Source organism: Colletes latitarsis, chromosome 13, assembly GCF_051014445.1.
Source record: "Colletes latitarsis isolate SP2378_abdomen chromosome 13, iyColLati1, whole genome shotgun sequence".
NCBI classification, from domain to species: domain Eukaryota; kingdom Metazoa; phylum Arthropoda; class Insecta; order Hymenoptera; family Colletidae; genus Colletes; species Colletes latitarsis.
The window spans coordinates 13,721,633-13,737,718 of record NC_135146.1 but is presented as its reverse complement, the minus strand read 5'-3'; the positions used below and the strand labels follow the sequence as shown (position 1 = coordinate 13,737,718).

General features: G+C 37.2%; 1 protein-coding gene across 4 annotated transcripts in view; it reads left to right on the top strand.

Annotated features, from left to right (window-relative positions):
• The window catches only part of LOC143349532 (rap1 GTPase-activating protein 1), a 164,248-nt gene that overhangs the window by 137,899 nt on the left and 10,263 nt on the right, over window positions 1–16,086 (top strand). For all 4 annotated transcript variants that reach the window (XM_076780868.1, XM_076780870.1, XM_076780869.1 and 1 more), the window contains one exon: window positions 11,006–11,314. In XM_076780868.1, the coding sequence (XP_076636983.1) occupies window positions 11,006–11,314 (309 nt within the window). The remainder of the gene's footprint in view (window positions 1–11,005; window positions 11,315–16,086) is intronic.

Below are 16,086 nucleotides of genomic sequence, written 5' to 3'. Positions count from 1 at the left end.
TCCGTTCAGGAGTTATGATGTTTTAAAGATTTGCATGAAATTTCAGGGTAACTTTTCTGGTCAGATATTACATTTCTAGTAAAGAATTTTTTTCTCGAAAGTGAATCAGATTTCGGGGGTATGTCTAATGATCAAAAATAATTGCAATGGACCCCCACAACTGAAAATAATTTTTTCAGAAAGATTAGAAATGTTTTAATTTTGTCGAAAAATTTCACATCTTCTGGAATTTTTTTTTAGAAACTGGGTAGGATTTCGAGGTTATGTCTATTCACCAAAAATGCTTGCAATGGACCCCCACAACTGAAAATAATTTTTTCAAAACGATTAGAAATTTTTTAATTTTGTCGAAAAACTTCACACCTTCTCGAATTTTTTTCTCGAAACTGAGTAAGATTTCGGGGGTATGTCTATTCACCAAAAATTCTTATAATTGACCGCTGTAACTAAATATAATTTTTTTAGAGCGATTTGAAATTTTTAAATTTTTCGAAAAACTTCACACCTTCTGGAATTTTTTTCTCGAAACTGGATAGGATTTCGAGGTTATGTATATTAACCAAAAATGCTTGCAATGGACCCCCACAACTAAAAACAATTTTTTTATGACACAACAATCACTGCATGGGGACCCCATAAAAATTAAATAATATAAAATCGGTGCATTCGCGTAATAACTCCGTAGAACGAAAGATCACTCGAACAATCGTGAAATACTACGAACAGATGCGTGATAACGTTGAGACCTTTCCCACCATTTTCTAAAATTACGAAACTCCGCGGTCGTTGGCCTCGGAAAAGAAGCGACGTTATCTCGCGATCTTCGAAACGTATCCGAGCGATGGTTATTTCCAAAGAAGCGTTTCTTTTTTCTAACGATCGTAAATCCTCCGATTGCAATTGTATTCAATTAGAATCTCGAGAAGCGCCTACCGCTGGAAAGAGCCATTAGCGTGGAAAATATCTACGCTCGCGTTTACGAACCGTGCAATTAACATTCGCACGTGGAATCGCGATTATCGCTTGTGCATGGTCAACGTTTTACGTCGCAGTAAGTCGGTTAATTACGTGTTCATTATCAGAACGGGAGAAGGAACAGGAACAAGAGTTATCGCGTTGAAAAATCCGAGGGACACGCGACGCGACCTTCAAATTGCGTTCGAATCTCAAATAAAAAGCATTTCTTTCGAGAACTACAGTAAATTCTCCATTTTTTTACAACTTTCCAGCGTTAAAAAAGGAATAAAAATTCAGTAGAGAGTTTAATCTATGATAAAATGTCGCTAAATTGTTTTTCAGCGTCGCCATTAGGGATACATTTTCCAGCTGCGGCGACGGTATATCTATTGCATAATTAATTATGCTAGAAAGTCGACTTATGTAAATTGTGAAACGTGACTGAAATACGAGTAGTTAATCTTCTATTGCGTGAATTTTATTTGTTTTAAATTCTATGGAAAATTACTTCTTGATATGTCTATGAATTAATTTCATTTAAAACTTCGTTCTTTTTTGGGGAGGGGGAAAGACAAGGTAAAATTATGGTTGCATTGGAACGTTTATTTCTATTCAAATATATATTTCATGGGTGATACGATGTAATCGATTAATACCACAGTGTGTAAACAGATCACGTGTGCGATTAAGTGACAGCAAACATTATTTATTAGCGTGTAACAAGTGCGAATCGCAGAGCAAATAACTCCATATTTAATTATTGCAGCGTATGTTCGGAATCAAGAGTTGCACAGTTCTTTGAATAACTTATTTCCTGAAAATATACAGGGTGTTCGACAACGGTGGGAAAAAATTTAATGGGAGATTCTGGAGGCCAAAATAAGGCGAAAATTAAGAATAGCAATTTGTTGATGGAGGCTTCGTTAAAAAGTTATTAACGTTTAAAGTTCCGAGCTTTCTGAATTTATTTCTCGAAAATGAGCAGGATTTTGGGGGTATGTCTAATGATCAAAAATGATTGCAATGGACCCCAGAAACTGAAAATAATTTTTTTGGAACGATTTGAAATTTTTTAATTTTGTCGAAAAATTTCACAACATTCTCGAATTTTTTTCTCGAAACTGGGTAGGATTTCGGGGGTATGTATAATAACTAAAAATGCTTGCAATTGACCCCTCTAACTAATTATAATTTTTTTGGAACGATTTGAAATTTTTTAATTTTGTCGAAAAATTTCACAACATTCTCGAATTTTTTTCTCGAAACTGGGTAGGTTTTCGGGGGTATGTATAATGACTAAAAATGCTTGCAATTGACCCCTCTAACTAATTATAATTTTTTTAGAACGATTTGAAAAATTTTAATTTCGTGGAAAAATTTATTTAATTATAGAATTTTTTTTCTCGAAACTGGTTAGGATTTCGGGGGTATGTATAATGACTAAAAATGCTTGCAATTGACCCCTCTAACTAATTATAATTTTTCCAAAACGATTTGAAAAATTTTAATTTCGTGGAAAAATTTATTTAATTATAGAATTTTTTTTCTCGAAACTGGTTAGGATTTCGGGGGTATGTATAATGACTAAAAATGCTTGCAATTGACCCCTCTAACTAATTATAATTTTTCCAAAACGATTTGAAAAATTTTAATTTCGTGGAAAAATTTATTTACTTATAGAATTTTTTTTCTCGAAACTGGTTAGGATTTCGGGGGAATGTATAATGACTAAAAATGCTTGCAATTGATCCCTGTAACTAATTATAATTTTTTAAGAACGGTTTGAAAAATTTTAATTTTGTCGAAAAATTTATTTATTTATAGAATTTTTTTTCTCGAAACTGGGTAGGATTTTGGGGGTATGTCTAATGATCAAAAATGATTGCAATTGATCCCCACAACTGAAAATAATTTTTTTAAAACGATTTGAAATTTTTTAATTTTGACGAAAAATTTAAGCACCTACTTGAATTTTTTTCTCGAAACTGGGTAGGATTTTGGGGGTATGTATAATGACTAAAAATGCTTGCAATTGACCCCTCTAACTAATTATAATTTTTTTAGAACGATTTGAAAAATTTTAATTTCGTGGAAAAATTTCACATCTTCTCGAATTTTTTTCTCGATACTGGATAAGTTTTCGGGGGTATGTCTAATGATCAAAAATGTTTGCAATTGACCCCTGAAACTGAAAATAATTTTTCCGAAACGATTTGAAAAATTTTAATTTCGCCGAAAAATTTCACATCTTCTCGAATTTTTTTCTCGATACTGGGTAAGTTTTCGGGGGTATGTCTAATGATCAAAAATGTTTGCAATTGACCCCTGAAACTGAAAATAATTTTTCCAGAACGATTTGAAATTCTTGAATTTCGTCTTATTTTGGCGTCTAGAAACCCCCATTAAAATGTTTTCCACGATTCTCTGAACACCCTGTATGCATAAAAAAGTTCTTCGAGTTGTAACATTTGATGAAACAGATGTAACCTCAAAGTGTGTCAGGACACATTCTAAATGTTACACCTGTTTAATAAATATTTATCATAAAAAAATACTATATATACATTTAACACAAAGAAAACAATCGATGAATGGGAATAAAATCGCAATTTTAGATTTTGTTCAATTGCACACACGTGCACTCATCGCTTTCTTTTCCCCCATACGCCTATTCGTCTCTTACCTGCCCTCTATCGTCACTTGTCCAAACCATCCATCCATCATCAGTCTGCATCTCTCGTGCAGTTACACTCCACGTTAAAATCGTAAAGATTCGCGATTCAACTAGCTCCTCAGTTAATAAAACATCGGGTGACGATGCATGCAAAGTGGCAATTCGCCATTCTATCACTGTGGAATTGTACTTTTCGTGTACACTGCGCGTTTAAATATTTTAATTGCGATTGAGGTCATCTCGCGTGTCGTTTCTGCCCGACGCAAGCAGCCCCCCCCCAGAAGGAAAATGCATCGTTTCAGTTAGAATTTCCGAACTGTTGAACACGTCTCTCGTCTCTGCGTCTTCCGTTTCGTTTCTCACGGCGGGTTTGCACGCGAAAGAGAACCTTCGCGCTCGAAACTGTTTCGCTGCGAATCGTCCTCCATTTGTATTCCAGGCTCGGTCGCGCAAAGTTAAATGTAACGCACTGGTAAATTGTCCAATTGCGTGCGAAATATTGCGCAGATTAGCGGCGTTATTCGCGTCTGGCCCATAAACCCATGAACATTTACCGGAATATTTGTTCCGGGACATTAATTAAATCCGTACGCGAAATTTCGAAACTGAATTGGTAATTTCGTGCCCGTTTCGCTTTTAATAACGTTCTCGAATTTTGTCCAGCGTTATATTAGAGACGAAATAAGGGCTAGTAAATTTCTTTTTATACTTTGTCTATCGATCTGTTGAAACGTGAAATATATAAATAAACGCTGAGCGGAGGTACCTTTTAGGTTATTTTTTAACATTGCACGAATCTTGAACTGAAAGAAAAGATGGCGTGCATGTTTGTCAACATGGGAAAAGGAAATGTTTCCAAGCGTGCATGTTTGCCAACGTTTCCAATAATAAATATGATATGGAAACAGGTGTTGCGTGAAAATATATATGCCAGACAGATTATTCCTATCGAACGGTGCCCGAGTGGTTGCAAATATCAGGCTGGTATTTAAATAAATATCAGCTCGTGTGTTACTAGGTGAAGTTGCACCTATTTCCGTGTGACGTGACGTAACGATTACGCCAGTACGAAGTGTATCGATGCAATTTTTCGTTTATTAAACTCTGTATTTTGTTAAACGGTTATAAATATTAAACAGAGTGTATACAGGGTGTCCAGTCAGTCATGGGAAACATTTTAATGGGGGGTTCTAGAGGCCAAAATGAGACGAAAATCAAGAATACATATTTGTTGATGGAGGCTTCGTTAAAAACTTGACAATTAAATTCAAGAATTTCAAATCGTTCTGAAAAAATTATTTTCGGTTGTAGGGGCCCATTGCAATCATTTTTGGTCATTACATATACCCTCGAAATCCTGCCCGCTTCTTAGAAAAAAATTCGAGGTGTGAAATTTTTCGACAAAATTAAAATTTTTCTAATCGTTCTGAAAAAAATATTGTTACCTGTGGGGGTCAATTATAATCATTTTTGGTGAATAGACATACACCCGAAATCCTACCCAGTTTCGAGAAAAAAATTCCTTACCGAAAATCTAATTTGGCGCGTAAATCGACGAAACAAAAAATTTCAAATCGTTCTAAAAAAATTATAGTTAGTTAGAGGGGCCAATTACAAGCATTTTTGGTGAATAGACATAACCTCGAAATCCTACCCAGTTTCGAGAAAAAAATTCCTCACCGAAAATCTAATTTGGCGCGTAAATCGACGAAAAAAAAAATTTCAAATCGTTCTAAAAAAATTATAATTAGTTAGAGCGGTCAATTACAAGCATTTTTGGTGAATAGACATAACCTCGAAATCCTACCCAGTTTCGAGAAAAAAATTCCTCACCGAAAATCTAATTTGGCGCGTAAATCGACAAAATTAAAATTTTTCAAATCGTTCTAAAAAAATTATAATTACTTAGAGGGGTCAATTACAAGCATTTTTGGTGAATAAACATAACCTCGAAATCCTACCCAGTTTCGAGAAAAAAATTCCTCACCGAAAATCTAATTTGGCGCGTAAATCGACGAAAAAAAAAAATTTCAAATCGTTCTAAAAAAAATTATAATTAGTTAGAGAGGTCAATTACAAGCATTTTTGGTGAATAGACATACCCCCGAAATCCTCTCCAGTTTCGAGAAAAAAATTCAGAAAGCTCGGAACTTTAAACGTTAATAACTTTTTAACGAATCCTCCATCAACAAATTGTTATTCTTGATTTTCGTCTTACTTTGGCCTCTAGAATCCCCCATTAAAAAATTTCCCACGATTGACTGGACACCTTGTATAATATAAAAAATGAAAGTTCGTATTGTTATTGCACACTCTTCGCGACAGGAAATGCTCGAACGTTATTAATCAGATTATTAACCCTTGAATAGGGAAAAAGAAGGCGTTGTTAGTTCTGTAGAACGAGAGGAAGTGGTAAGATACGGTAGAGTTAAAAGTAATGCGGATGTGGGCGCTCGGATTACGTTTCAAAGTCTTCGTCGACGTCTGGCTTAAACTTCCTGCAGTTTCTGGTGCCGTCTCGCGCCATTCCTTGGAACTTCGCTTTTCCCTCTGCCCTTCGTCCGCGAGTTTAAGTGGCTCTAAATTCGTGTCGGGGCCAACGGCGGAGGGGAAAAAATGTACAAGCCGGACGGAAAAATAGACGACGATCTTTTGGTCGGTCGTCGCGTCCTCAGGTTCGCTCTTTCCTCCACCGCCAAATATAAACTCGAAGAACCGACGCAGCTGGGAACGGATCGAAAGAAAAAAATCGTCGAGTGGCTGTGTGCAACTACATCGCGACTTCTGGTTCTCGACTATCTTTAGATCGCGAGTCTAGAGTAGGGATGGCGTGCAAAATCACTAAGTAATTTATCACTGATCACCAAATCGCTTTAAACTCCATTCACGAACGTGATCCGAAAGATGGCGCTTCAGTAGCGATTCTAATTCCCCTCGGTGGAAATTCGAAATGGAAAAGGGTTAGGTCTGGGTTATTATTTAAAAATAACGACATAGATAATTCTGATGGTTTTAAATTAGTCCAGCTTTTGAAAAACGAATCACAAAGGATCACGAAACACTGTGAAAAGTCACTGTGATTGGGAGTGAACGTGATCGAGTCACGAGTGATTCGAACGTAGCCAACGCCATCTCTAGTCTGGAGTTCTCGTGATTCTCCCGCGAAATTCGAATGCTTGAAATTGCAGGGCAAGTGAAGCACTTTGTACAGGTTATTGTAAACGCATTCGTGTACGAAATTGCATGTGTCAATTGTTTGGCGTCGTAACAACAGTGGGAGGCGCGTTATTAACGTTCCACTTGATTAAACATCGTGCCTGGGAAATAAATAAAATACTGTCGAAATAGAAATGGTGTCCAGGGACGACACACTGTTCCTTCTTCGCTTACGAAATTATTTTGGACAGTCAAAGACCCCGGTTGGGGCCGAAGAACCACAGCTGGAGGCTGGAACATAATAACTGATTGGCTGTTCGATATCAGTTGGGCAACGATATTCACGAGCAGTCGTTCGTGTTATAGTGCATACATACACCATCTGCCGCAATACCATATGTTCCTATTATTAGCGGTCGCCGCCCTTTATGGTCGGTGGACATCATTTTCATTGCGTCCTTGTCATCGAATATTATACCTTGCATGATATTGTTTCGTGGCGCTAGATAGAGCAGAAATCGACGTGGTGGTTTTTATATTTTTCCTTCGTTTTACAATTGGAAATACCTGAGGCAGACATAGAAACGTTTTGGTATCTCTTTTTTAATGTCTTCCATTTTGTTTTCAAAGAAAGAACAGTATACAAGGTGTTCGACGTGGGAAAAATTCTAGGGGCTAAAATAAGACGAAAATCAAGAATACCAATTTGTTGATGGAGGCTTCGTTAAAAAGTTATTAATAATTAAATTCAAAAATTTCAAATCGTTATGGAAAAAATATTTTCTGTTGCAGGGGTCAATTATAAGCATTTTTGGTGAATACACATACCCTCGAAATCCTACCCACTTTCGAGAAAAAAATTCCAGAAGTGAAATTTTTCGACAAAATTAAAAAATTTCAAATCAAACTAAAAAAATTATATTTAGTTAGAGGGGTCAATTATAAGCATTTTTGGTCAATAGACATACCCCTAAAATCCTATCCAGTTTCGAGAAAAAAATTCCAGAAGGGGCTGAACTTTAAACGTTAATAACTTTTTAAGGAAGCCTCCATCAACAAATTGGTATTCTTGATTTTCGTCTTATTTTGGCCTCTAGAATCCTCCAGGTGTGGCTGAACACCCTATATATTGAAACGGAAGGGTCACTCGAGCGCTTGCGAGAAAGTCGAGATAGCAGCCCTCTAGTGGCGAGCACTGGAGGCACCTCCACGCGTTCTATGAGGGCAGCACCCACTTCTCCATCGCCAGTCTCGGTTTTAAACAGGAAATTTACTCTGTTTAAATCTCGACAGCAGCGAAATTGCTATGTCGTAGCGTCTCGCTTTGTTTTCCAGGCGGGAACTAATTTTTCCCAGCGTCTGCAAACGATGGGAAATCGCTCGTTGGGTGACAAGTCGTTCAGCAAACTCCCGTTGCATCCGATAAGGATTTTCTAGCAACAGCTGTTCCAGTTTCTCGTCTCCTTTGCTGCTTTCCCCCCAAAGCAAATAATTTCTTTCGCCTTGAAATCGACATCCTGTTATTATTTCCACTTTACACCTGTACTCGACGTTATTGCGTATCACCTGTCCCGTGCAATTGCAACACGTATACGCGAATAACAAATTCTGAAGGTAAAATTATATTAAACATCGAGTATACAGGGTGTTCGATCTGGGAAAAATTTTAATGAGGGATTCTAGGGGCCAAAATAAGACGAAAATCAAGAATACTAATTTGTTGATGGAGGCTTTGTTAAATAGTTATTAACAATTAAATTCAAAAGTTTCAAATCACTCTGGAAAAATTATATTCGGTTGCGGGGGTCAATTATAAGCATTTTTGGTGAATAGACATACCCTCGAAATCCTGCCCAGTTCCGAGAAAAAAATTCTAGAAGGTGTAAAATTTTTTGACAAAATTAAAAAATTTCAAATCATACTAAAAAAATTATATTTAGTTATAGGGGTCAATTATAAGCATTTTTGGTGAAGAGACATACCCTCGAAATCCTACCCAGTTTCTAGAAAAAAATTCCAGAAGTGAAATTTTTCGACAAAATTAAAAAATTTCAAATCATATTAAAAAAATTATATTTAGTTACAGGGGTCAATTATAAGCATTTTTGGTGAATAGACATACCCTCGAAATCCCACCCAGTTTCGAGAAAAAAATTCGAGAAGGGGCTGAACTTAAAACGTTAATAACTTTGTAACAAAGCCTCCATCGACAAATTGGTATTCTTGATTTTCGTCTTATTTTGTCCTCTAGAATGCCCCATTAAAATTTTTCCCACGGTTGACTGAACACCCTGTATATAATTAATATCGAGTTTCATGGAGGATTCATCAAAACTATCTGCTCGAATAATTTCACAAAGGACCACCCCCCATTATTACGGAAATTCTGTGCATTCTTCTCGTTTCACGTGTAATCTATGTCCACTATTGCCATTTCATTAAATTCACTATAGATTTAACGACTGGAACCGATATCGCGGAATATTATAATTCATTTAATTTCAATTAAATAATATTAAAGCAATAAGAATAATTCTGATGTGTTTGCAAAATGAACAAATATAAGAAACAATTCTCGCGTACGAAAGCAAACACTTGGATCGTTCGAGGAGCAGCTGTCGCATAGGGATATTTATCTTAGATCGAAATAATAACAAATTTCTTACCAGAAGAAAATATTTGATCGCGAGAGAGTGCAGTTACGCAAACAGTACTTCGCCTAACGATTCGACGATAATACGGACTGGTCGATAAGTAAACTATCAATATTTCTATCGGTTGTCTGCCACCAACCTAACCACACACTGCGTATTCCAGTTTAAATTTATACTCCTACGGGGGCTGTTTAAATTCTTGTTGAATCGACCGTCGGAGACAGCTACGTAAATATGTACTCCTTTCTGGAACTACAGAAAAATTATTCAAGTCCCAAACCATTTTTAATTTAACAATTAAATGGTCTTAAATGGAAGGTAGTATAAATAATTTATTATTCAGATAATTAGCCCCCTTTACCTTGTTTTAATTAATCAGTAACGGTGTTCGTATGATTTCTCTGCGTCCAATGTTGGAGTGGTAATCGTTTCCCCTAACTAGGGAATTTATAGGGTGGAAGGTGGCGCCACTGACGAGGAAAAAAGTGAAGAACGGTCTGCAAGAAAAAGCAGGGAATTAGAGTGTTATTTTAGTTACATATTTTATAAATTACCAAAGATTAGTTTCTGTTATTATTGATTAAATGGTCTTAAATAGAAGGTGATATAAATAATTTATTATTCAGATAATTATCAGCCCCCTTTACTTTGTTTTAATTAATTAGTAACGGTGTTCGTATGATTTCTCTGCGTCCAGTGTTGGAGTGGTAATCGTTTCCCTAACTAGGGAATTTATATGGAAGGTGGCGCCACTGACGAGGAGAAAAGTGAAGAACGCTCTGCAAGAGAAAGCGGGGAATTACCTAAGATTAGTTTTCGTTATTATTGATATTACCTGTACTGTTATAATAAATTATTTCTTTGAACCAATAACGGTGTTCTTCGCGTAATTGGATCTACAGTAATGCCCACTTAAGTGTCCGCGCTCGAGGCCAGTTGCGGACACTTAAGTGGGCACTGCTATATTAAAATCGCCGTAAAAAGTTGCATAAATTATTGACATGCACAACCGTACGCGAATCAAAAATCAAGATAAATTCTTTGAAAGGCGTGCGTGCACCAACCGCGGTACTCTAATACAACAGAAAAAACGTAGATAATTACACGATTTCCGGTAGTAAGAAAACCAGCGAGAATTTTACGCCATGTGCACATAACGTACAGTTATGTGGCGATTCACGCACCCTGAGTGCCTATGGCTCCTTTGATGTCGATCGTAAAAATGGCGCGCGACGTGTACGGCGTAATTTCGCGCCAAACTTTCGAACGGTCAGGAATTTTAGCGTAATTGTTTTAAAAATTACCGACTCGGCGTTTTCTTTCGCTAGGAATAATAGCGAGACGAGAAAGTCCGTGGCGGCTTTATGAGAACTTCAGACAGCGTAGACATAATGAGCTGTTAAAGAGAAAATGAAAGGCTGAAATTGTGATCGACCCCCGGGAGTTGGGAAAGTTTCCTATCTCTTAAGTGTTCAATTTAAAATTCCGAAGAGCCTTTTGAAAGTTTAAAACGTCGGTCGGGATCCCGGAGCACGTATCAAACTGTCCCTGCCCGTGATTACAGACCCCGAGGGAGGAGAGGGCGGCTTCGAGTCCTGGTAATCAGAATAATCACACACCTACGCCGTCTCCGTCGCCGGTCGGAGATGCACCGGTTGGCAGGGCTCTCATGGAGGCTGCGCTCCAGCAGGCCACTTCCGGATCTCAGCCACCTCTGGTGGTGACACCTCCTGGATACTGGGTCGACGGTACCGATCACAGGCACGCCCTGGACTCGGCTGGCAGGGCGTTACTTCCGGCGCAGCCTGCCTGGCAACCCAGGATAGATCAGGATGACACCGCGAAATGTTACAGGCGCTTCTTCGTCGGCAGGGTAAGTAAATTAATTTTCGCTTACGAGGGAACTTCACAGTAGAATTTACACAACACTTCCATTTTCCTAAGAAACTCGTACCAACTTGCATTAGATAGTAACTTAGACTCTTTCTGACGATTCTTCAAGTATTGTGAGCTATTGCTGAAGAGGTAGGGACGATGATGGTCCAAAGGGCTTGATCGTGATTAGGATGTTTCGATGAGGATGATCCAGTCATCTGTAATGTGAGTGGTAGTATTTTTGTACAGTCGTGTTTGATCATCCAAACTTCCGTTTTTTATTAATTATATATTATCGTAAATCATTATTTTAAATATTAAATAAGATACATCTATCAATTGTGTGTTTTCAAGTGCATACCGTGGCTTTTTCGAGGGAAAAAACGCATACCACTGGTGGCCGGGAATCGAACCCATAACCTTAGGTTTACCAGTCGGGCTCTCTTGTCGCCTAGCCAAAGTCGTTCCAATATCTAATGACTGTACTCATGGTATATACGTATGGTCATAACTTGCATCTGGTATCGTTTCGAAAGCAATATCCACGACTATAAGGTCTGGGTTAGATTCTCCCCGTCCAGCTGTACTTATGAAAATTACTGTGCATCGCTGGTGATAGTATATTCCTAATGATATGTATACAATATTAGGTGTGAATATAATTTTAAAGACAAATATCATGAGTATGGATAATAGATATTGGAATGACTTTGGCGAGGTAACCAGAGTGCCCAACTGGTAAACCCAAGGTTGTGAGTTCGATTCCCGGGTGAGCGATATGTGGTTTTTTCCAATAATAAAAAAGTTTGTTACATTTACAGCGTACACGATAATAATAAATGTGTCTTATTTAATATTTAAAGTAAGAGTTTAAATGTTTCTAAATCGAAGACAGAGTTTGGGTCCTTTCCTCGTGAGTCTTCGATTCCAAGTGGAATCGTTACTAGGTAATTTGGACATACCTGACCTATGATCACAATTACCAGTTACTACTTTCCCCTTCCAGCACCCCTCCGTTGCCAAGTGACCGATCCCTCCCACTACTTGTCAACGCGATGCAACGAATCAGACTCTCGTGCAGCGATCAAGGTACTACTGCAGATACCTCCGAGAATGCTCGTCTGCTAGGATTCGGAAATTGTTCGTCGTTATGGCCTTAGAAATCTGGGAACTACTCAAAACCAACCCTTCGTCTACGCGCGATCGATACACGAGTACGATACGCACTACAGGATGAACCATATTCGCTAATGAACATTGTAAATTATCACCTTCGACGGATCGACGGGGATTTCCCGATTAAAATGAGTCCAAACACGATCTCGATAATTCAATTCGAAATAATTGTATTTAATAAAAAATTTGTAAAAATACCCGAGTCCTCAAGCTTTAAAATCTTTCTAACGTGGATGTATCGCAATTAACTCCTCAATTAGCTGCGAATAGCAACTTTTATCCAAAGTTCACACAGTTTCTATCTATCTACACATGTTTATTCATATCTTCTCACGTTGCAAACTCGAATGGATTTCAATAAAGAAAAAGCGATGAAATCAATTTACAACCGGAACCGTTCAAAGGTTTCTCAAGTTATAAATTCAAATTTGCAATAAAAATTGAATATTCCTCTCGTAAAGTCGTTCGAATATAAATAATAAGGAAATAATTCTATGGTAAATATGTATACCCACGAATAATATTAAGGAAATGATGTTCAAAGAAAAAGTTGTTTTTAATAAATCTGGTGTACCAATTTTAAACTAGTTAAAACTTTAAGTCTGTATTTCGAAACTCGTATGAGACTTTCTCAAGCTCGTTGGCGAAAGCTTCATTAGTAACAAGGTCGGTTCTTACTTGGACTTATTGTTAGTTCGCATGTGACTTCGCATTAGACACAATGCGGTTTTTTTCCTTTACATGTATAAAATTTTTATCAATTATTTTGACCTTTCGTAATTCAGCTGTAATTTACTTTTTCCAAATATTTTCATTAAATGAAAAATATTCGATGTCACTGTGTATGTATTACGAGTTTCCAATGCACGAAATTATTTTCAAGAAGCTTGCAATAAATGGAGGCGGCCATTTGGCCCTAATTAAACCGAAAATTTCTAACCAATCAAACATAGTGACCCGCGCTCTCCCCAAATCGATAATCTTTAGGAATTAACCAATCCGCGCGTTCCACCTCAGCAACACGCCTACGCAGTTTAGAACCAGTTTTATTTCAAAACCCCAAAGCTGCATTTTCACTTTCAACCACCGACATCCGGTTTCATTTTTAGTTTCAAATCCAGGTACTCGAACTTCGACCTTTAACGCTCGATTGCATTTCCCCCTTAAATAGAATTATTCGGCTAAATTTTAACTGTGTTATTTATACTCTAAACTAAACACACGTAACACACGCTAACGAATCTTTAAATGAACCGATATCATAGTATAGAGTCCCTTGTTTATAGACACACGGTATAATGTAATGTAAAACACTGTTATTTGAATTTTAAAACGCTAATTTGTGGCTTATTCGTTACTTGGGTGAAGAATGCGCTTAACAAATATGGAAATAGGCGATCGTACTTGGTAATCACCCTGTACATACGGTATAAACGTATACACGCGTGGAATCTACGAGCATGGATAGAAAAGGAAGATGAATCGAGGCAGAAAGAAAAGGAGAGGAGGAGAGGCACAGGAAAAGGAAAAGAGCACTTCGGGCGTGGGAGTGGGAACGTTCTCATAGTCTCTACAAGCAATGCCTATATAAGAAGAAACTCTCCTCTCTTCGACATCCCTGATTTTCATGCTTAGCCACTTTTAAGATGCCTCCGTTTGAACTCTTCCTCATCAGACCCATCCCTTCCACTTCATTATTTCCACAGATGATAACTCTACGCATAGATTCTGTTTTCAAACCTCCCCAACTGCATCCTTTTATCTATCAATTTACGTTCCCCTTCAAATTACATTTTAATGATCTGTTATAATAAACTTTATCCAGACTTTGTTGTACGTCAAAACTGAATAGTTTGATATGTTATAGAAAATACAGTAGTGACCACTTAAGTGACCGCATTTTTGCCCAGATAATTGACCGCGAACGGTCCCTAGCGTGGACACTTAAGTGGGCATGACTGTGTACAGGGTGTTTGGCCACTCATGGGAAAAATTTTGGATTCTAGAGGCCACAGTAAGACGAAAATCAAGAATACTAATTTGTTGATGGAGGCTTCGTTCAAAAGTTATTAACAAATTAAATTAAATGTTTCAAATCACTCTGGAAAAATTATATTTAGTTACAGGAGTCAATTATAAGCATTTTTGGTGAATAGACATACCCTCGAAATCCTACCCAGTTTCTAGAAAAAAATTCCAGAAGGTGTGAAATTTTTCGACAAAATTAAAAAATTTCAAATCGTTTTAAAAAATTATATTTAGTTACAGGGGTCAATTACAATCATTTTTGGTCATTACACATACCCTCGAATTGTTACCCAGTTTCGAGAAAAAAATTCCTGAAGAGTCGGAACTTTAATCGTTAATAACTTTTGAACAAAGCCTCAATCAACAAAATGGTATTCTTGATTTTCGTCTTATTTTAGCCTCTACAATCTCCCTTTAAAATATAGGATTTTAGAATTAACAAAGTAACGCAGATTAATGCAATTAAAAGTAATTGGAAGGGTCGGTGTTGCACGTCCCGGTTAACTGCAAGCGATCAGTCTTGATTTAAGATCACGCGACAGGTTCGCGGAGAAAGGACCTAGGACAATGTTGATTTCCTATTATTTTACGCGCTAATAGCTAGGCGTTCCATTGTGTGCAACGTCCCTCGACTAATTAACTCTTTCGCCCGCGCGAGACGCATAATATTAAAACGCAAAACGTTGAGGCGCTTTGTTTGTCTCGTGTATTAAACCGTTATTATTAATTTTTATTAAACCGTGAAATTTCTAATAAACTATTTTCCTTATTTTACACTCTGCCCGTTCGCAAGTTGGGTATGAGATGCGTCACCGTGTAGATTCGCGGACTCATTGTGCGTGCATGCGTGCACGCATCCTGTTCTCATTGCGAGGGTAAACAATGCACTTCAAGTGCAACGCTTTCCTGAACGGCGAATCGGGCCTAGAAAATAGAATCGAAGTTATTATGCGCGTGAGACAACCTGTTAACTTAAATTAGCACCGTGTATTTACTATTTGCTATACTTTCGTAATCCAAGTCCCACTATTAGGGTTAAAGATCCAATTACTCTCACCTGGATTCACGGGATTCCTATATTATTCAATAATTTAAGAAGAATATTTTGGCAATAAATATTTCTTTTACAAAATAAAGATTACACTGGAGATATTTTAATGGGAGATTCTAGAGGCCAAAATAAGACGAAAATCAAGAATAACAATTTGTCGATCGAGGCTTCGTTAAAAAGTTATTAACGTTTAAAGTTAAAGTGTGCAGACTATCACGCATGCGCAGCTGTTCGGAAATTTAAACGTTAATAACTTTTTAACGAAGCCTCAATCAACAAATTGTTATTCTTGATTTTTGTCTTATTTTGGCCTCTAAAATCTCCCATTAAAATTTTTCCCAGATCCGAACACCCTGTATTTAAACCGCCTTTGGCATTAATTAATTAATCTGTGGAAGGAAAAATGAAAATTACTGATTTAAACTAAAGGCTAAAACGAATTGTAAAACATTGCAGGTCTTTGGAATCTATCCTTCGCATCAGAATAACGCGAAGAGTAATGAAATTAATTATTC